Raw genomic sequence first — 22761 nt, 5'->3', positions numbered from 1 at the left:
TATTAGTATATTGTATTGGTGTTTTTCTTTCTGGCTTACTTCACTCTGTATAATACTCTCCAGTTTCATCCACCTCATTAGAACTGATTCAAATGTATTCAGTTTAATGGCTGAGTAATACTCCATTGTGTCTATGTACCTCAGCTTTCTTATCCATTCATCTGCTGATGGACATCTAGATTGCTTCCATGTCCTGGCTATTATAAACAGTGCTGTGATGAACATTGAGGTACATGTGTCTCTTTCAATTCTGGTTTCCTCTGTGTGTATGCCAGCAGTGGGATTGCTGGGTCATATGGCAGTTCTCTTTCGCAGCTTTTAAAGGAATCTTCACACTTTTCTCCATAGTGGCTGTACTAGTTTGCATTCCCACCAACAGTGTAAGAGGGTCCCCTTTTCTCCAAACCCTCTCCAGCATTAATTGCTTGCAGACTTTTGGATAGCAGCCACTCTGACTGGCGTGAAAGGGTACCTCATTGTGGTTTTGATTTATGTTTCTCTGATAATGAGTGATGTTGAACATCTTTTCATGTGTTTGTTAGCCATTCTGTATTTCTTCTTTGGAGAAATGTCTGTTTGGTTCTTTGGCCCACTTTTTTGATTGGGTTGTTTATTTTTCTGGAATTGAGCTGCAGGAGTTGCTTGTATATTTTTGAGGATTAATTCTTTGTCCATTGCTTTCGTTTGCTATTATTGTCTCCCATTCTGAAGGCTGTCTTTTCACCTTGCTTATAGTTTCCTTTGTTGTGCAGGAAGCTTTTAAGTTTAATTAGGTCCCATTTGTTCATTTTTGCTTTTATTTCCAATATTCTGGGAGGTGGGTCATAGGAGGATCCTGCTGTGATTTATGTCTGAGAGTGTTTTGCCTATATTCTCCTCTAGGAGTTTTATAGTTTCTGGTCTTATGTTTAGATCCTTAATCCATTTTGAGTTTATTTTTGTATATGGTGTTAGAAAGTGTTCTAGTTTCATTCTTTTACAAGTGGTTGACCAGTTTTTCCCAGCACCACTTGTTAAAGAGATTGTCATTTCTCCATTGTTTATTCTTGCCTCCTTTGTCAAAGATAAGGTGTCCATAGGTGCATGGATTTATCTCTGGGCTTCTCTACTTTGTTCCATTGATCTCTATTTCTGTCTTTGTGGCCAGTACTAATACTGTCTTGATGACCATGGCTTTGGTAGTAGAGCCTGAAGTCAAGCAGGTTGATTCCTCAAGTTCCCATTCTTCTTTCTCAAGATTGCTTTGGCTATTCAAAATTTTTTCTTTTCCCATACAAATTGTGAAATTATTTGTTCTAGTTCTCTGAAAAATACCATTGGTAGCTTGATAGGGATTACATTGAATCTATAGATTGCTTTGGGTAGTATACTCATGTTCACTATATTGATTCTTCTGATCCATGAACACAGTGTATTTCTCCATCTATTTGTGTCCTCTTTGATTTCTTTCACCAGTGTTTTATAGTTTTCTATATATAAGTCTTTTGTTTTTTAGGTAGATATATTCCTAAGTATTTTATTCTTTTTGTTGCAATGGTGAATGGAATTGTTTCCTTAATTTCTCTTTCTGTTTTCTCATTATTAGTGTGTAGGAATGCAAGGGATTTCTGTGTGTTGATTTTATATCCTGCAACTTTACTATATTAATTGATTAGCTCTAGTAATTTTCTGGTGGAGTCTTTAGGGTTTTCTATGTAGAGGATCATGTCATCTGCAAACAGTGAGAGTTTTACTTCTTCTCTTCTAGTCTGGATTCCTTTTATTTCTTTTTCTGCTCTGATTGCTATAGGTCAAAACTTCCAAAACTATGTTAAATAGTAGTGGTGAGAGTAGGCACCCTTGTCTTGTTCCTGACTTTAGGGGAAATACTTTCAATTTTTCACCATTGAGGATAATGTTTAAAGCCTGAATTTTAAAGTAAAACCTAATTCCTTCAATAATTCAGTAAGCAATAGTCATCCAACAGAATGTGTTTTAACACTTTTTGTGTCATATCAAACCTAATCTTTTTATTCTGTTTTTCGTGCTTGTAAACAAACACTATGACAAATGCTATAACTTGAAGGTCGTGCCAAAGGAAGGGGGTTGCCCCAGTCACAGGTTTGAGTACAGACAGAAGATGCCTGGGAAGCACTGGTGTTCTTGCTGCACAGAAGTAGACAGCCGAGTCTCCAGCTTCAGTGGTTGCGATGTGCAGGGAGAGACTTTTGGCTGTCTTGTTCAATAAAACAGTCAGTCTCTGGTCTTCCTCTTTGTCCTTATTTGAACGAATAGCTATAAGGAGCTGGGACCTTTCCCAGGTTTCTTGCTTATACCAAGGGAAATACTCCTGAGTTACCATCTGTATAAGTGCAGGTGATAACAGAGCTGTCTCCCTCCTGAATACTTAGGGTAGAAGGACTCTGCTCCACCTTGTTCCCAAGGCTGACACCTACGGAGAAAGTAGAAGTCAGAGAAAGGAGAAAGGTTGTCAGATTATTTAGCTCTGGAGTTTACTTTTCCTTTTCTACAATAACTAGAAGAAACCTGAATAAAGCCAGTCTTGGCATCTAAAGAATATCTACTAATCCACTCTGTTTCCTTAAACCCTCAACCTCACAGTCCAGCTGCAGCCACAAGAATGCGACTAAAGCTCCAATGGGTGTCTTCATTGTTTTTCCCATTTAGGATCAATTGTGGACCTGCAGTCTCCAGCCTGGAGAGCTTCTTCTGTTACCAAGTGATCCCTTCTTTTCTCTAGAGGTTTCTTTCATTGTCTACCCAGCCAATAAGGAAAAGGCTCTGCTTCTGCCCCAAGCCTGCCTATCCATTCAGAACCCACTCACATGAACCCTCCACATGTTCTTATCAGCAGAGGTGCACCACCATCTGGTGGTGACATCTCTAACTACTGAACTCTGGTTAAATGTCTTTCTCATACCTGTGCCTATGAGGGACTCTGATGCATAAAAACAGCAAAGATCAAACAAATTATGTTTTAGATTGAAAATTTAAATGCATGGTAAGAATGTAGAGATTAACATTTAAATCTCTGCACAGGACTGAGTCACTGTTAGTAAGTTGGAAGAAGGTAAATGCTGTTGCCATTTATTCAGGTTTGAAATCAGGAAAGCACCATCATTTACTCCCTCAAACAAAGAAATGTAAAATCTTCCTTTTCAGCCAAATCTAACATCCCCATTTGTTTGTAATGGAGAAAAAACTTTGTGAAAGGAATATGAAAATCAAGAGCAGAGAAGATCATTTGATATTTCAAAGATCTTTTAACTCAATCTCTGCCCCTTAAGCTGGTCTTGCCCATGACCTTGCTATTCCCAGAGAATTGACAGTACCATCAGTCAAAATGTGGAAACTTCCTTCAACAAAGATTGTGATGAGAAACTCCAATACTTTGGCCACCTGATGCGAAGAGCTGACTCATTTGAAAAGATCCTGATGCTGGGAAAGATTGAGGGCAGGAGGAGAAGGGGATGACAGAGGATGAAATGGTTGGATGGCATCACTGACTCATGGACATGGGTTTGGGTGGACTCCGGGTGTTGGTGATGGAAGGGAGGTCTGGCGTGCTGTGGTTCAAGGGGTAACAAACAGTTGGACACGACTGAGCAACTGACCTGAACTGACTGAAAGGATAAGGGTGCAGGAGGAAGTTCTATGAGTTAGTAAACAGTTCAACCTGTAGATTGTGTTGATTTACAATGAGAAATCGGACATTCTTTAAGAAATCTATTCCTATTGCTTATGTGGATTATATTCTGCAAAGTATTGAGAGAAAGTAAAATTCCTCATAAAACATCAGGCTGCATATTCAGAAAATAACCATATGTAAATTTTATACTACAGATGCTTTTACTCTCTGATATCAAAAGGTATGAAAGTGAAAGTTGCTCAGTCGTGTCCAACTCTTGCAACCCTAGAGTCCATGGAATTCTCCAAGCCAGTATACTGGAGTGGGTAGCCATTCCCTTCCCCAGGGGATCTTTCCAACCCAGGGACCAAACCCAGATCTCCCACATTGCAGGCAGATTCTTTACCAGCTAAGCTACCAGGGAGGCCCATCAAAAGGCATGGCCTAGCCTAAATGCAATGACTACTCACATCTTAAAGAAATTTCCTCTAAAATATATGCCAACTCTCAGGGCATGAATCTCTGCTGTCTTGGCTATTGCTGGCTCAGTCTCCAGACTCTATTATTTTTCTCCCAAACTCCACTACAGTTTTCTTTCCCCAAGACCTTAAGAAAGTTCTTCAATTCTGTAAACTTCCAGAGCTATCTCCCTCTCCTTTGTCATCTACTTTAATAACTTGGCAGTTTCCAATTACCTCTGTAAGAAAAAAAACAAAAAACAACAACAAAAAAAACTAAAGAAGCCTAAATATTGCCTGTGTTTACTATGGGAGTAGTACAAATAGGTAACTGATCCAAATAGGTTAGGTAAAAATAACTGACTATGAAAAGTGAAACCAAGATTAACTCATTTATAGAAGTGAAGGCCCTTTTTTGTGATCTGTACTCACTGGTCTTCTGGAGGTATGAAGAATAAATAAAATGCCTCATTCACATTTGCACCCTTAAAGATTTAAGCACAGCTAAGATAAAGAATCAGAAATCAATACATAAATTTGTATGTCAATGTAAAATGTGTGTTTTTACATATATAAACTGTTTCCATTCCAAAGTGAAAGTAGCTCAGTCATGTCTGACTCTTTGCGACCCCCATAGACTGTAGCCCACCAGGCTTCTCTGTCCATGGGATTCTCCAGACAAGAATACTGGAATGGGTTCCCTTCTCCGGGGGATCTTCCCCACCCAGGTTTCAAACCCATGTCTCTTGCACTGTAGACAGATTCTTTACCACCTGAGCCACCAGATGTTCTCTATTCTTTCAATCATCCTTCATAGGATATAATTCCCAAATAATTTATAGGGAGATTTGTCCTCTTCTAAGAGACAGAGAGTGGAGAAGGCAATGGCAACCCACTCCAGTACTCTTGCCTGGAAAATCCCAGGGACAGCAGAGCCTAGTGGGCTGCCGTCTATGGGGTCGCACAGAGTCAGACACGACTGAAGCGACTTAGCAGCAGCAGCAGCAAGAGACAGAGAGACTTTAGTTCAGCGTTTCCCCTTTCAAGTTACGGTATCCAGGACAGAATAGTATAGTTTGAATGTGGTCTGCTCAGCACAGTGTTCCACATATTAAAGCTTAGTACAGGCACAGCCATCCCCTGGGCAAAATTTACTGCCTCAAAAACATTTTATTGAACATTGCCTGACTTACCATTAAAAAAAAAAAAATGTGATCTTAGAAGGCTTTCTCTAGTATCTTCATGGACTGTCAAGCAGAATGAGGACTATATTCATGCCCTCATGGTCTTCAGATCCAATAATCAGTTTTATAACAATGCACTAGTTTTGCTCTCTAGTTATATCTTGGCTGCAAGAAATCCCCTTGAAATAATGAATATAGCTGCTATTTCTAGGAAAGTCCTTAAAATATATCTGAGTGTTGAGATGGCACATTTACTTTTGACTTTATTACTACAGAAGCCTGTGAAGGATGGACTGGTCTGCTGGTACCAACAAAGGCTCAACTTGAGGTTCCTTTCCTGCCCTAAGTGTCAAATATTTATATAAATTGGGATTCTTCATACAGGTGGTCAAATAAGTTGGACCATAACTTTCCCATATCCAAACCTACAGTGACCTAAATGGCTGGTCTTACATTAGTCTCTCTTTGCTCAGAAATATGGCCCTACAGGAAGAAAACAGGGGGAAAGATGTTAAAGAATAAGTGAGAAAAATCCAATTTCTTTCTTGTTCCAAATCAGTTAGCATCTAATTTTTTCTACTGCCATCTTGGATTGGCTTCTGTTTTGTAAAACGAAGTTGGATTAAAGAATCTCCAAAAGCTCTTCTTTTATACTATTTAATAAGGCAAGTATTTATTGAGGACCGGTTATGTGCAAGGTAGAGTGACATGAGAGTGGGGAGAAATCGCCTGCATCATGGAACCTCAAGACCATTTTCATATCCCCATGCAGTCTCAGGAGACTGAGATTGTCACAAAGCAATACGGGGGTATCTTCTGAAGCAGAGGCAGGGTCCTTGGGACCAGATCAGATCTGGGTTTTCACTTACGAGATCAATGACAGATCAAGGTGAACCTAAACCCAAGTAAAATGGAATAAAATGGGACTTCACTCTGAGTATCAAGATCACCACACAGATGAGCCATAGGTAAGCAGGGAACTTATTTCCAGAGATATAGTTTTTATTTTTTATCTATAACATGTATTTCTTATTAAAAAAAAAAGAGAGAGAGAGAGAGAGAAAGAAAGAAACTCAGTGACTTATGGAACTTGAAGGAGGTGGGTGAACTCACTCACAGGTAAAGCAAAAAATTATTTCTCAATCAACCTAACTGCATTCTGGCTTATAGCCCCCTGCTCCCAAGTCTAACTTGGGTACTCAAGATTCCCAAGCAGGGATGGCTGTAAAATTTGAGGGACTCTATGCAAAATGAAAATCTGAGGCCCCTTGTTCAGAAAAACAGAAAAAAGTGACACTAAAAAAATATAAAGATATTCAAAACTATTTTCATACTTAAAAAAAGGCAATAGAGTTTATGCGTGCATGAGTGCTAAGTTGCTTTAGTCATGTCTGACTCTTTGTGGCCCTATGGAATGTAACCCACCAGGTTCTTCTATCCATGGGCTTCTCCAGGGAAGAATACTGGACTGGGTTGCCATGCCCTCCTCCAAGGGATCTTTCTCACCCAGGGACTGAACCCATGTGTCTTACATCTCCTGCATTGGTAGGCAGGTTTTGTATCCCTAGCACCATCTGGGAAGACCAGTAGAGTTTATAAAGAAAGTGAAAATGAAAGTGAAGTCGCTCAGTCATGTCCGACTCTTTGCAACCCCATGGATTGTAGCCTATCAGGCTCCTCTGTCCATGGGATTTTCCAGGCAAGAGTGCTGGAGTGAATTGCCATTTAATGATATATTAAATAGCAAAATAAATTTACAACTTGCAAAAAATATTTTGGATCTTCAGTTCAGTTAAGTTCAGTCGCTCAGTCGTGTCCGATTCTTTGCGACCCCATGAATTGCAGCACGTCAGGCCTCCCTGTCCATTACCAACTGCCGGACTCTACTCAAATTCATGTTCATCAAGTTCGGTGATGCCATCCAACCATCTTATCCTCTGTCGTCCCCTTCTCCTCCTGCCCCTAATCCCTCCCAGCATCAAGGTCTTTTCCAATGAGTCAACTCTTCACGTGAGGTGGCCAAAGTATTGGAGTTTCAGCTTTAGCATGTCTTTTTTTTTTTTTTTTAAGAACCAGAAATCATTTTAATGAAAAATGTCATAGGAAATAAAGGAACACTTGAGCAAGCTACAAGAAAATAAAAACTCCACTGCTAGAAGTGAAATTACTGATGCAAATAGAGAAATTATTTAAGGTTGCTCTTTTTCTTTTGCGATAGATATTTCAGGAGGAGGGCAGAATTCCAATGAACACCCAGGACTGATCTCCTTTAGAATTGACTGGTTGGATCTCCTTGCAGTCCAAGGGACTCTCAAGAGTCTTCTCCAAAACCAAAGTTCAAAAGCATCAATTCTTCAGTGCTCAGCTTTCTTCACAGTCCAACTCTCACATCCATACATGACCACTGGAAAAACCATAGCCTTGACTAGACGGACCTTTGTTGGCAAAGTAATGTCTCTGCTTTTTAATATGCTATCTAGGTTGGTCATAACTTTCCTTCCAAGGAGTAAGCATCATTTAATTTCATGGCTGCAATCACCATCTGCAGTGAATTAATAACAAATACTTTATTAATATCATTTCTTGATAATAAGATTTACCTGGCTTGCTTTTCTGCAAATTAATTTGCTACGATATAAAAGTTATAACTTTAACAATTTAATTTCAATTAATATAATTGAAAGCAACATCAGTTGCTATTGGTAAATGCAAGATTGAAAACAAAACTTTTTATAATTTTTAATTTTGAGAATATTTCTGTTGATGTAACTGATACTAGAGCTCTTGAGTATTTTGTATGCTGTAACAACATAATATAAATATCTGGTAAATTAGTTTGAAATATAAATTCTAGTAAATCCAGAGTTGATGTCTTGTGGAACAATTTTTGTAGAAACAACTTAATTCTTAAAACCAATCAACTTCATGTAATTCTGAATTTAATGGCAAATATAAATTTATACAGGGACATTTTAATGTTTTCACTGACATTCTCTGTAACTTGTGGACGGCATATAAGACTAAAAGTGGCTTCATGACTTATTTATAATTAAGTGCTTATTTATACATCATATCACTGTTTAATTATAGGGGAAGGGAGTACAAATTATTTTTCTATGTTAGTAATTGTTTCATTGGATTAATTCAAACATGAAAATACTATTCTTTTTCATTAAAGCTATTATCACATGCAATTTCAATTTCTACACTTATGAAAATTTGCTTTCCAATTTAGCAGCAATTTTCAAAATCACAGTTTCTCATTTTCAAAGAATTCTAATATCTCTCTCACAAGCATTATTGTGATGTTGACATATAAACGTTTATTTTGTAATGACTGAGCAACAAAGTTTACTGATACCCACTTTAGGATCCTGCAGAGTCAGAGATTGACTCAAACTTGCTATCAAAGGCTACTGTGGGGACACATGCCAGCCCATGGAGGGGTGGGGCTGAGGCAGCTGCATTTTGGGTACAGACTGCAGATCACCTGGGAGCACTGTGCCTCCACCGCACAGAGGTAGGTGGCTGCGTCTTCCAGCTGGGAGGCTGTGATGTGTAGGGTACTATACCGCTCCTTGGAATTCACTGTGGAACTCAGTCTTTCATTCTGCTTCCTCCCTGAAGCTATGAAAAACAGACTGATGAGGCTGCCTCCAGGATTCTGCTGGAACCACTGCAGAGTCTTCACTGTGGCAGAAAAATTGCACCTCAGAGTACAGTTGGCTCCCTCCTGGAGATTCAGGACTGAAGGCTCTGCTCCACCTTCACCGCTCTCACCCCTGCTTGGAAAGAGAGAAACAAACACGTAAGATGTCTCTGAGGAGTCATGGATGCAGTTTCCAAACCTATAAACTATTTCAGGAAACACCCAGGAGGATGTAAGACCATCTGGGCACTCTGGCTCAGCTCACCTTCCCTCCCTCCCCAGCTGCACTCTAGGACAACCCAGACTCACAGCAAACCTGGACCCACAGAAGCCCCAGCAAGGCTTCCCACCACCTCTTCATGACTCCTTGCTCAGTTACTGGGGTACTTTTCCCCCACTCTGGAGGGTGTAGAGTCTTGGGTCCAGAGAAATTTTCTTCTTACTGTCAAAATCTTCCAGTTTTATTGGAACTCACCAGTATTATTGAGAACCAGTCACATCTGAGCTCTGTCACTCACTTAACAGGAAGCTCCACCCACAGCCCACCAGGGAGATTGTGCAGTAATCTCTCCAGAATTGTAGCTGCTAACAGCGCAGGAGGGTAGGAACAATATCTGTAACATATGAAGACATAAGGCATTTTAAAAACACTTTATGCAAGAAAAGTTTGTGCAAGAGTGTGCGAGAAAGGGTGGATGTTACTTCTAAGAAGATCAGTGTCTCAACTGTGTTAAATGGAGCCTTGAAGAATCATAGGAAGAGTGAGCTCACTCCCAAATTAGAATGACAGATCATTTAAGAATTCAGTTGTATGACAATTCAGCCTTTAAAAAGAGTAAAACATTGTCATTTGCTACAATATGAATGGACCTTGAGGGCATTATGCTAAGTGAAGTAGGTCAGACAAAGACAAATACCATATAAATACTCCACTCCATGTGGAGTATATATATATATTTTTTTAATCAAGCTCATAGATAGAACAAATTAGTGGTTGCCAAAGGCAGGGATGAGGGGTGGAAATGAAATAGATGAATGGGGTCAAAAGGTACAAACTCTAAGATATAAAATAAATATTGTGGGGGTGGAACGTATGGCAAGATGACTATGGTTAATAATACTGTATTGCATATTTTAAAGTTGCTAATAGAGTAGATCTTGAAAGCTCTCATCATAAAAAAAAATTGCAACTCTGTATGACACATGTTACTAGATTTGTAATGATCATTCCACTATATATAAATATCAAATCATTGTGTCATATACCTGAAACTAATACCATGCTATAGGTCAATTATACCTCATTAAAAAATAATTCAGTGATATGTTAATTCTAATACAGGAAAACTGATACAAGCAGTATATATGAAGACAGTGATACATTTTCTTGAAATTGAGAGCTCTAGAAACCCAGAAGGTACAGCTGCCATCTGCACAGAATATTATTCTAGTAAGATTTCAGTGGGTTAAAAGAAACAGAGGATATATGTACAATGTCCATTCTGACTTAACTTCCACCTCCCTCCTTCTCCTGCCCAACTGGCGGACAGATGCACTATACAGCTGATTCTGAAAAGGATGCATATTGCTAGTCAAAGTAAATATTGTCCTTTTTTTTTCCTCTTTCTATCTGTGTTTCTTACTTTTTAATTCTTTCCTTTTTGCTCCTGAATATTCTTGCTTCTTCTAGTCTCAGGGGAGATATGTGAAAACTTCCTAGGTCCATGGAATTGGGAGAATTTAATCACAAAATTTAAATATTGAAAACAGGTAGTGGAGATGTTTCCTGTTGAGCTTCCATGCTCACAGAGCTCGGTAATATTAATATCCCCATTCCTCTACCTCTGCTCAGAGAATCATCCTCGTAATTGATTTAGAGAGGTAAGGACTGCAGCTTTCCTAAGTTTATAGAGAAAGACAAAGCTGAAACTTCAGATAACTTTACACAAATACTGTTCCCCTCTCCCCACCTTTGCTATGTATGATTTGACTGTTCTGTGCTCTCTGGTTGTTCTTCAGTCACTCAGTCTTGTCTGACTCTTTGCAGCCCCATGGACTTCAGGACAAGAGGCTTCCCTGTCCTTTACCATCTCCCAGAGCAGCAGCAGCAGCAGCAGAGCTTGCTCAAACTCATGTCTATTGAGTCAATGATGACATCCAACCATTTCATCCTCTGTCGTCCCCTTCTCCTGCCTTCAATCTTTCCCAGCATCAGGGTCTTTTCTAATGAGTCAGCTCTTCACATCAGGTGGCCAAAGTATTGGAGCTTCAGCTTCAGCATTAATCCTTCCAATGAATATTCAGGATTACTTTCCTTCAGGATTGACTGGTTTGATCTCCTTGCAGTCCAAAGTACTCTCAAGAGTCCTCTCCAACACCACAGTTCAAAGGCATCAATTCTTTGGTGCTCAGCCTTCGTTATGGTCCACCTCTCACATCCATATGGGAATACTGGAAAAACCATAGTTTTGACTAGACAGACATATGTTGGCAAAGTAATGTCTCTGCTTTTTTTCTTTTTTTCTCAGATAAAGGTTGACTTTTTCAGTATCAATTTTCTTTTATGGTACACTCCCAAGTTTTGACAACTTGTTTAGTGCAATTTAGCTGCAAGCACTTAAAATAGTCTTTTTTTTTTTTTTGGCTTTTCTTTTCATTTTTTTTATTGAAGGATAATTGCTTTACAGAATTTTGTTGTTTTCTGTCAGACCTCAACATGAATCAGCCATAAATATACATATATCCTCTCCCTTTTGAACCTCCTTCCCATCTCCCTCCCCATCCCACCCCTCTAGATTCATACAGAGCCCGTGTTTCAGTTTCTTGAGCCATACAGCAAATTCCCACTGGCTATCTATTTTATATATGGTAATGTAAGTTTCCATGTTACTCTTTCCATACATCTCACCCTCTCCTCCCCTCTCCCCATGTCCATAAGTCTATTCTCTATATCTGCTTCTCCATTGTTTCCCTGAAAATAAATTCTTCAGTACCGTTTTTCTAGATTCTGTATACATGCTTTAGAATATGATATTTATATTTCTCTTTCTAACTCACTTCACTCTGTATAATAGGTTCTAGGTTCATCCACCTCAACAGAACTGACTCAAATGTGTTCCTTTTTATGGATGAGTAATATTCTATCGTGTATATGTAGCACAACTTCTTTATCCATTCATCTGTTGATGGACATCTAAGTTGCTTCCATGTTCTAGCTATTGTAAATAGTGCTGCAATGAACAATGGGATACATGTGTCATTTTCCATTTTGGTTTCCTCAGGGTATATGCCTATGAGTGGGATTGCTGAGTCATATGGTGGTTTTATTTCTAGTTTTTTAAGAAATCTCCCTACCATTTTCCCATAGTGGCTGTATCAATTTACATTCCCACCAAGAGTGCAAAAACACTCCCTTTTTTCTACACCCTCTCCAGCATGTATTGTTTGTAGACTTGATGATGGCCATTCTGACTGGTGTGAGGTGATATTTGTAGTTTTGATTTGCATTTCTGTCTCTGCTTTTTAATATACTGTCTAGGTTTGTCATAGCTTTTCTTCCAAGGAACAAGTGTATTTTAATTTCATGGCTGCGGTCACCATCTGCAGTGATTCAGGAGCCCAAGAAAATAAAATCTGTCACGATTTCCACTGTTTCCCCATCTATTTGCAATGAAGTGATGGGACCGAATGCCATGATCTTAGCTTTTTGAATGCTGCGTTTTAAGCCAGTTTTTTCACTCTCTTCTTTCACCTTCATCAAGAAGCTCTTTAGTTCCTCTTCACTTTCTGCCATAAGTTTGATGTATTATTGATATTTCTCCTGGCAATCTTGATTCCAGCTTGTGCTTCATCCAGCCTGCCATTTCGCATGATGTACTCTGCATATAAGTTAAATAAGCAGGGTGACAATATACAGCCTTGACGTACTCCTTTCCCAATTTGGAACCAGTCTGTTGTTCCATGTCTGATTCTGACTGTTGCTTCTTGACCTGCATACAGGTTTCTCAGGAGATGGTAAGGTGGTCTGGTATTCCCATCTCTTTAAGAGTGTTCCACAGTTTGTTGTGATCCACACAATTAAAGGCTTTAGAATAATCAATAAAGCAGAAATAGATGTTTTTCTGGAATTCTCTTGCTTTTTCTATGATGCAACAGATGTTGGCAATTTGATCTCTGGTTCCTCTGCCTTTTCTAAATCCAGCTTGAACATTTTGAATATCTCAGTTCACGTACTGTTGAAGCCTTGCTTGGAGAATTTTGAGCATTACCTTGCTAGTGTGTGAAAAACGTCTGCAAATGTGTAGTAATTTGAATATTTGCTCTCTGGGCTCCCCTCTTTGGAACATTTGAAACCATCAGTCTTTACTTCTTGTAAAGCCTACAGTGGCCCCTAGTGTGCAGAAACAAAGCTCACTTTAGAGCAGCTAGTTGGTGGTGGACAGGGAGGCTTGGTGTGTTGCAATCTGTGGGATTGCAAGGAGTAGGACACAGCTAAGCGACTGAACTCACTCACTCAACTCAACATTACACAACCCCAACCCCATTCACTTCCTGTTTCTTGGTCAAAGAAATGCTGAAGGTCAGAAAACAGTATAACTGCATGGATTAAATGGGGATTAAAAGTGAACCAATCCTACTTTTAAGATGGGATTTCATGAAAATTAATACTGTAAAATAATTTGACAATTCTCATCTATTGCTATTTGATTTTTTTACTTAGTTAAAAATAAGTGCATAAATATTTACTAAAATTCTACTGTACATGAGGTAATTTATGAAATCTTAAGAATATGTAAAAGGGATGAGACAGCATTTTACAGTCCACTGAGTAAAGTAAAAGAATCAAAGAGTAGGACCATAAGAGGAAAGTACTGAAAGCTATATGATCCCAGGGAAGAGAGAAATATTTCACTTGATGCAGGTGAACAAAATCTTATTAAAAGGAGATTGTTTTCTCTTTCTGGCATTTTTATGAGAATATAGCAGAATATGGATAACATTTTAGGAAAGTTTTTAAAATTTTATTGTTTAACATTAAGAGGAATTCATGAATCTATGGAGGATTAAAATAATAAAACATTACATATAAATTAAAATTCTCTTTGACTCTTCACTTCCAAATTTGACCATTTTGATCATCCGTAGATTTGGAATTGATGCCAGCAGGTTTACTTTAGATTTATATACAGTAAGTCTCCTACATACGAACCGACAAGTTGAGAGCTTTCAAAGACGCAAATGTGGAGATTACTAATGAAGATCTGAACTGAAGGTCCAGAGTAAGGATGAAGAGAGACAAGAGGAAGAAGTAACTAAAGAACCAAAGAGATTCACGAAACAGGAAATGACAAGGGGGTTTTCTTTGTTGGAGGAGGCATTGTTAGTTTCTGAGGCAGAGGACCAGAACATAGAGTACACAAATGTTGCAGCAGCTGTTCAGAATGCAGGCCAGTGCTACTGAGTCTTTTATGATGCGAAAAAGAGTTACTTACCATCCAGACAAGGCCTGGATCATTCTTTTCAAGAGGGCAGATAGAATTGAATCCAGCAAGGAAGCAGAACGTATGCCATCAACATCAGGTGTGAATGAAGTCAGAGTCCGCCCTCCATCTCCTATTGCTGATGACCCTTCAGCTGTACCATCTCCCACCTCCTCTCCCTTCTCCATCAGCAGCTCTTCCTGCCTGTTCACTCGATGCTAGTCCCTGTGCGCCAGCTGTTGTGCTGTACTGCTGTACTTTTCAAGGCACAGCACTGTAGGGTTAAAAGTGTTTTCTTTACTTTTTGTGTTTGTTTGTTTGTTACACATTATTGTGTGATAAAGTATTATAAACCTATTACAGTACTATATAGTCGATTGTGTCAGTTGGGTACCTAGGCTAACTTTGTTGGACTTAGGAACATACTGGACTTAACAAACACACTCTCAGAACAGAACTCATTCCTATGTAGGGGACTTATTATAGGTATACCAAATATACAAGCCAATAGAAAATATATAGCATTTTTAGTATTTTATTTAGTTTTTATTTAATACAAAATGATGCATATTGTGATACATTTCTGTAACTTGCTTTATGGACTCAATAATAAATCTTGTAGGCCTTATTATATTAACATAGGTTTATATATGTATATATACACTAACATAGGCTCTTCTGCTGCACTGTATTCCATACTATGCATATACTACCCTTTATATGGCCCTTCCCCTATTGATGGTTGTCCCTACTGCCCTGCGTGTAAGGATTGAAGCCCCCTCCCTTACCCAGTGAACGCACCAGACCCGTCAAAGAGGCATTCCAAAGGAGTGTCAGTTCTGCTTAAGGAACAGTGAAGGAGTCCAAGAAGACACCAAGTTAGTGAACAAAATTAACTTCTGCAAGGTAAGACCTAATTTTTTAAAAAGACATAAGTGCAAAAAAATTAATTTTCAAAAGAAAAAGAGAGTGGAGGAAAGTTAGCAGCGATGAAACTAAGAAATTAAGATTTACTTACAGAAGAGGATGAAACTAAAAATGAGGACATTTCATAATCCGACACAGCAAAAGGTCAGAGACAGCTATGAATAACAGCTTTAAGGAAGCTTTTTGTTTTTTCTTCTTCGGCATATTTATTGTGGAGCTGTTACATTTTCTTTTTTATTATTATTATTTTTTTTTTTTACTTTAAAATACTGTATTGGTTTTGCCATACATCAACATGAATCCACCACGGGTGTACATAAGTTCCCACTCCTGAACCCCCCTCCCACCTCCCTCCCCATACCATCCCTCTGGGTTATCCCAGTGCACCAACCCCAAGCATCCTGTATCCTGCATCGAACCTAGACTGGTGATTCATTTCTTATATGATATTATACATGTTTCAATGCCATTCTCCCAAATCATCCCACCCTCTCCCTCTCCCTCTGAGTCAAAAAGTCTGTTCTGTACATCTGTGTCTCTTTTGCTGTCTCACATACAGGGTTATCGTTACCATCTTTCTAAATTCCACATATATGTGTTAGTATACTGTATTGGTGTTTTTCTTTCTAGCTTACTTCACTCTGTATAATCAGCTTCAGTTTCATCCACCTCATTAGAATTTATTCAAATGTATTCTTTTTGATGGCTGAGTAATACTCCATTGTGTATATGTATCACAGCTTTCTTATCCCTTCATCTGCTGATGGACAACTAGGTTGCTTCCATGTCCTGGCTATTATAAACAGTGTTGCGATGAACATTGGGGTACATGTGTCTCTTTCAATTCTGGTTTCCTTGGTGTGTATGCCCAGCAGTGGGATTGCTGGGTCATAAGGGAGTTCTATTTCCAGTTTTTTAAGGAATCTCCAAACTGTACTCCATAGTGGCTGTACTAGTTTGCATTCCCACCAACAGTGTAAGAGGGTTTAAGGAAGCATTTTTAAATATATCATTTAAAAGGAACCACTTTTCAAGTTTCTCTAAAAACACATCAAGGGAAAGTGGGAAACCTCATCCTCAAAATTATTCATAATCATTCTGTGTACCAGAAATTAGTGAAAATTTTAATCAAGGAAGGCCTCAGCTATCTTATTTATGAACTTCACATTTATTTACTAGAGGGTTGTTACTGACTGAATCATATCCCCCACCCAAATTCATATGTTGAAGCTTAATTCCCAGTACTCAGAATCTGACTGTATCTGGCCTTAAGTCTTAAGATAAAATGAAGTCATATGGGTGGGTACTAATCCATGTAAGTAGTGTCCTTATAGGAATAGGAAATTTGGACACAGACATGCAAGAAACAGAAGTAAGACTTGGCAAAAGCAGTGAGAAAGGAGTCATGTTTCTCAAACAAAGGCAAGAGGCCTCAAAGAAACTAACACTGCCAATACCTAAATCTTAGATTTATAGCATCTAGAACTATGACAAAACAAATGTTTGCTACTTAAGTCACCTGGGCTAAGGTATTTTATTATGGCAGCCTTAGGAAACTATCACAATGGTCAATTTTAATATCATATGAAATGTCACAAAAAAACCTTGAAGTCATCACTTTCCAGGTCTTTGTTCTTTGCCTGTTTGAGTGACCCAAACCTTTATTCCAGAAAGATCTGAGTTTTCAATGGTCCTGTTTTAGTTTTGATTGCTGATATTTTCTATTAAGCTTAACCACTGGACGTGAAAATAATAAGTGGCTCCAAACACAGTATTCTTTGCTTCCATTGTATGAAAGCAATCCAATATCCTTTTGTTATTCAAGATCAGTCACTCCAGCTAATATGTTCTTTATTCTTCCATGTTGATTTGATGGCTAGAGAGCCCAAAATATCCAGTCTCATTGTCCATTGACTGGAGCCATTGTTTTGCCCTCTGGTGAAAGAATTATTCCCAGAGGGACTAAGATCTCCAAATCTACATGCATAAAATTGCCAACTTGAAAATCTATTAAAGTTTGTTAATGGATTATTAGGTGTAACAGTGAGAGGAGCCACTCCCTTCTTTTGATTCCAGGTCCCATGTATTCTGGCTACATGGAGACAGTAACATACAATGGTCTCTGATTCGAAGCACATGCTGAACCCTGTTACACACAGAGCCATCCTATCATGTTGTCTTCCAACTGGTACTATCTAGAAAGTGAAAGTCGCTCAGCCGTGTCCAGCTGTTTGCAACCCTATGGACTATACAGTCCCTTCTCCAGGGGATCTTCCCAACCCAGGGATCGAATCCAGGTCTCCCACATTGTGGGCAAATTCTTTACCTGTTGAGCCACCAGGAAAGCCCAAGAATACTGGAGTGGGTAGCCTATTCCTTCTCCAGCAGATCTTCCTGACCCAGGAATTGAACAGGGGTCTCCTGCATTGCAGGTGGATTCTTTACCAGCTGAGCTACCAGGGAAGCCCTGGTTAATTACTGGAAAGGTCCAAATTGTTAATTTCATAGATAAAGTAGCTCAAGATTTTCATTTTATTCCTCATATAATTTATTATTGTAGAAATTTCTAAAAATCATACAATTATATAAATAACAATAAATTATTAATAGAAAGAAGGGAGGGACCCAGGGAGGGAAGAAGACCACTTTGATTTCACAGGCAGAATTAGGATCGGGAGGTTGGGTTATGATCTCCCAGCTGCTTGGGGTCCTTGGTATAGGACTTATTTTTCTTCAAACTCAGCTTGAGTTCAGAATCAAAAGGAAAACTTCAAATCAAAAACTTCTCCTAGATAAAGTGCTCCCTGTAGTCCTACAGGACATGTGGTTTAACCAACGACAGTGAGTCACCTGGAAAGAGAGGTAGAAGAGAGTGTGATCCAAAAACAGAAAGGAAGGGTGGGAGGGAAAGAGACATTAAATGAGCATACATTGCCTGTTCTTAATTGTGTTTCTCCAATACCCCTTTTACTTTCCTTATATTCATCCAGCAATCACTTAAACACATTTATTACAAACCATATCAGTAGGTCCTAAAATTATTGTTATTTTCAGACTCACCGTTTAACTAAGATAAATCATGGTCACAATCTACTCATTCCCTTTATATTTTGAGAGCTCCTATGCACGTATCTCCTATACATTATGCTGCTGCTGCTGTTTAGTCATTAAGTTATGTCCAACTCTTTGCAACCCAGTGGACTCTAGCCCACCAGGCTCCTCTGTCCATGGGATTTTCCAGGCAAGAATACTGGAGTCGGTTGCCATTTCCTTCTCCAGGGGATTTTCCCAACCCAGGGCGTGAACCCACATCTCCTGAATTGGCATTGGCAGGTGGATTTACCGCTGAGCCACCTGGGAATAACCCCTCATTCATTATAGTGTAGGCCAAATAGGCAACCAGAACCCCACCCCCCTTCTCCTCCTTCTCTAGAGTATTCATTATGTTCCAAGTCCTTAAGAACACAAGGACTATAAAAACTTCTTATACAATTCTTCCCATCCTAGACAAAAAGTTTATATGGATCACAAATTTATACTGGTTCCAGTATCATCTTAGTATTCATCAAAATTCTTATCAATATTCTAGCAAAGTTTGAATTGCTAAACTTACTACCTGATTAGTTATGACAATTTTAACATATAAAAATCAAACTCTAACATTCTAACAGTGAAATCATATAAGAACTGGGTGAAAGCAAGGCAGGGAAAAAATGTCCATAACTGAAAGAAAGCAGCAAAGGAGTTATATTCACAAATTTCTGCTGTAGATTTATAGAATTTAAGAGAATACCAAAAGAATGAGAAGCTACCTTTATAACTGAGAAAAATTCTTTAGATATGAGGAATTCTAAATCTCCATTCTCCTTAGGTACTATTCTTAAAGAGTTGCCAGAACTAATATGACTATAACAGTTTTCTAAGCCCTGTAAGATTCTAATCAACTTCAGAAGTCCTCCTAAGTGAAATAAATATTCAGAGAAAATATTCTAACATTTTGTGACCAACACAGTGAGACCCGGGGGGAAAAAGATTCAAGAAAATTGTCTGTGAATGACCCAGTAAGGAGGCAAATTTTCAGGGAGAGAACATGAGCAGTTCATCTTTAGTTTTCTATCTTGAACGAGACACAAAGTGTTAAATGAAAACCCATACAGTCAATCCCTTAAAACAGTCAACCTAAAGGCCAGTCCTTAAGCATCTGATTAGCACATAATAAGATCATCATTCTAGGATCTTAACTATTTATTGTTACGTGGTTTCTAAAGCAAGTAAAAAGTTCGCGAAATAAAATTTACCAGACATGGAACTGTAGGCTTATATAAAAGTACCTCTGTCTGCTCAGCTCTCTTTGCCTCATTTGCAATCATACAGCAAAAGATCATTTAAAATAAAACAAGAAGCGATCGTGAGTGTCTGAAAACTCCACTACCATGAGTGGTTTGTGTTCAACTCCTCCTGCAGTCCCAGGCACTGTGGCACTCAGTGCACAGAAGTACTCAGCTGAGTCACTCCAATGGGCTGAGAATTTCCTCAGGTTGAAGGAAAAATCACTGCTCTTAAATTCAGCCAGGAAGCCTCTAGTGCCTTGAACCACGGTGTTCCCTGAAAAGTACTTGAGGAGCAGCTGGGGTCTTTGCCCGGGGTACTGGACGTACCAGAATAGATAGGGAGTTGCACCGTAGGAATAGTTACACTTCAGCTCCAATGAGGTTCCTTCAGAGACCAAAACAGGGTCATCAGGCTGGGTCACTGACTGGCCTCTGGAATCTCCTGCAAAATCAATGCCATGTCAGTGAAAGCAATGCAGACATCACTATGAAAAGAATTGTATTTGTAGTAAGAGTCTGTAGACCTACAGACCACTAAGAAATTTTACTCACTCGGGGCAAATATCATCCCCAGTATTGAGATGAGCAGCAGCAGCATGGCTGAGCAGTGGAAACGCTGTGAAGTCTTTTCTGAATGATCTCCCCTGAGCAGACAGGAAAGTGGCAGGAGAAAGAAGTTTAAGTCTGGACAAGTTCCCCACTAAGATAAAAACGCAAACGCTGCTGAGATGAGCCTGCAGCTTTCTGATGTTTGATGCCTGATTCCTCTCTCTTGCCTCTGCAAAGAACTCAGCAAGCTGCAGGGAGGAAGGACTGAACAGAGGAAGCTGAACAAGATCTTTAGTTTGTGCACATCGCCCTCTGAAGGCCAAATGTAGAACAAAGATCCCAAGGCCCCACGGAGAGCTAATCAGTGTCGTCCTTTTATTTTCTGAGCTACGTCAAAAACTGTCTTCCCAATATGTTTTTACCATCCCAAATCTATGATGGTGTGTTAGTCCTAGAGTCTACAGAAAATGAAGACAAAGAAAAGAAAGTGAAGTCACTCAGTCATGTCCGACTCTTTGCAACCCCATGGACTGTAGCCTACCAGGCTCCTCTGTCCATGGAATTTTCCAGGCAAGAGTACTAAAGTGAGTTGCCATTTCCTTCTCTAGGAGATCTTCCCCACCCAGGGATCGAACCTGGGTCTCCCGCATTGCGGGCAGGCGCTTTTCGGCTGAACCATCAGGGAAGCCTATAGAAATTAGATGTCATATAAAAGTAGAGTAAGAAGTTACTTCACTGAGAAATCAGTTTATAAAAGGCATCTCAGAGTTGGAATTTGAGTCTATGAGAATCTTTGGAATTAGGCTAAATGCCTCAGACAGTTCTGTCATGGTGGTGATAGAAGATGGCAGAGATGTTTTCTTTGACTAATGCTCATGAGTCCACATGATGCTTGTGAAATCTTTTAGATGTAAAGACAGGGCCCAAAACTATAAGACACTGATGAAGAAAATTTAAGGAGACACAAATAAATGGAAAGATATATTGTTCTCGTGTATTGGAATAATTAATACTGTTAAAATATTCATACTACCCAAAGCAATCTATAGGTTCAATGCATGCGGGCGTGCTCTGCTGCTGCTGCTAAGTCGCTTCAGTCATGTCCGACTCTGTGCGACCCCATAGACGGCAGACCCCCTCCTGGTGGAGGCTCCCCCATCCCTGGGATTCTCCAGGCAAGAACACTGGAGTGGGTTGCCATTTCCTTCTCCAATGCATGAAAGTGAAAAGTGAAAATGAAGTTGCTCAGTCGTGTCTGACTCTTCGCGACACCATGGACTGCAGCCTACCAGACTCATCCGTCCATGGGATTTTCCAGGCGGGCATGCTCAGTGGTGTCCAAATCTTACAACCTCACAGATTGTAGCCTGCCAGGCTCCTCTGTCCATGGAATTTTCCAGGCAAGTATACTGGAGCATGTTGTCATTCCCCACTCCAGGGGATCTTGCCAACACAGGGATCGAACCCACATCTCCTGAATTGGCAGGCTGATTCTTTACCACTGAGTCACCTGGGAAGCCCATAGTTTCAATGTAATCCGTATCAAAATGCCAATGGCACTTTTCACAGAAATAGAAAAAATAATATCAAAATTTTTATAGAACTAAAAATGATTCTGAATATCCAAAGCAATCTTGAGAAAGAATAGCAAAGTAGGGGGCATCACACTTCCTGACTACAAGCTATAGCAATAAAACTGCTGCTGCTGCTGCAAAGTTGCTTCAGTAATATCCGACTCCGTGCGACCCCATCTACCACAGCCCACCAGGCTCTCCATCCATGGGATTTCCCAGGCAAAAGTGCTGGAGTGGGCTGCCATTGCCCTCTCCATAAACTGTTTGATATTGACATAAAAACAATCACACTGATTAATGGAATGGAATAGAGAGCCCAGAAAAAATTCACATATATATGACCAGTTAATTTACAATAAAAGAGTATACAATGGATTAAAGACAATGTTTTCAATAAATGGTGATGAGAAAACTGCACAGTCACATGCAGAGGAATGAAAGAGCACCCCTATTATACTCCATAAAAAAATCAACTCAAAATGATTTAAAGACTTGATCATAAGACCCAAAAACATAAAACTCATAGAAGAAAACATTAAGCTATTTTCAATAACATATATGCATCATGAAAGCATTAAAGTAATGAAATAAGTCAGAGAGATACAGACAAGTATTTAATGATATTACTTATATATGGAATCTTAAAAAAGAAAAAAAAAAGCTTATGGAGAACAGATTGGATATTGCCAGAGGTAGTGGTCAGTATTTTGGTGCAATCTCAAAATCTGCAGAATGATCTCTGTTCGTTTTCCAAGGCAAACCATTCAGTATCACAGTAATGCAAGTCTATGCCCCAACTACTAATGCTGAAGAAGCTCAAGTTGAACGGTTCTAAGAAGACCTAGAAAACCTTTTAGAACTACGGCAAAAAAAGATGTCCTTGTCATCATAGGGAACTGGAATGCAAAAGTAGGAAGCCAAGAGATACCTGGAGTAACCAGCAAGCTCGGCCTTGGAGCACAAAATGAGGCAGGGCAAAGG

The 22761-nt window shown here is 39.3% G+C and overlaps 1 pseudogene and 1 gene segment (V, D, J or C); both read right to left on the bottom strand.

Moving 5' to 3' along the window:
* Positions 8677-9280, bottom strand: LOC108636877 (annotated as a pseudogene).
* Positions 19708-20255, bottom strand: LOC108636876. The segment is given in 2 exon segments: positions 19708-20099; positions 20210-20255. Coding segments are annotated over 2 exon segments (438 nt in total).

Source organism: Capra hircus, chromosome 10, assembly GCF_001704415.2.
Source record: "Capra hircus breed San Clemente chromosome 10, ASM170441v1, whole genome shotgun sequence".
NCBI classification, from domain to species: domain Eukaryota; kingdom Metazoa; phylum Chordata; class Mammalia; order Artiodactyla; family Bovidae; genus Capra; species Capra hircus.
This window is presented reverse-complemented; position numbering and strand designations above follow the sequence as displayed.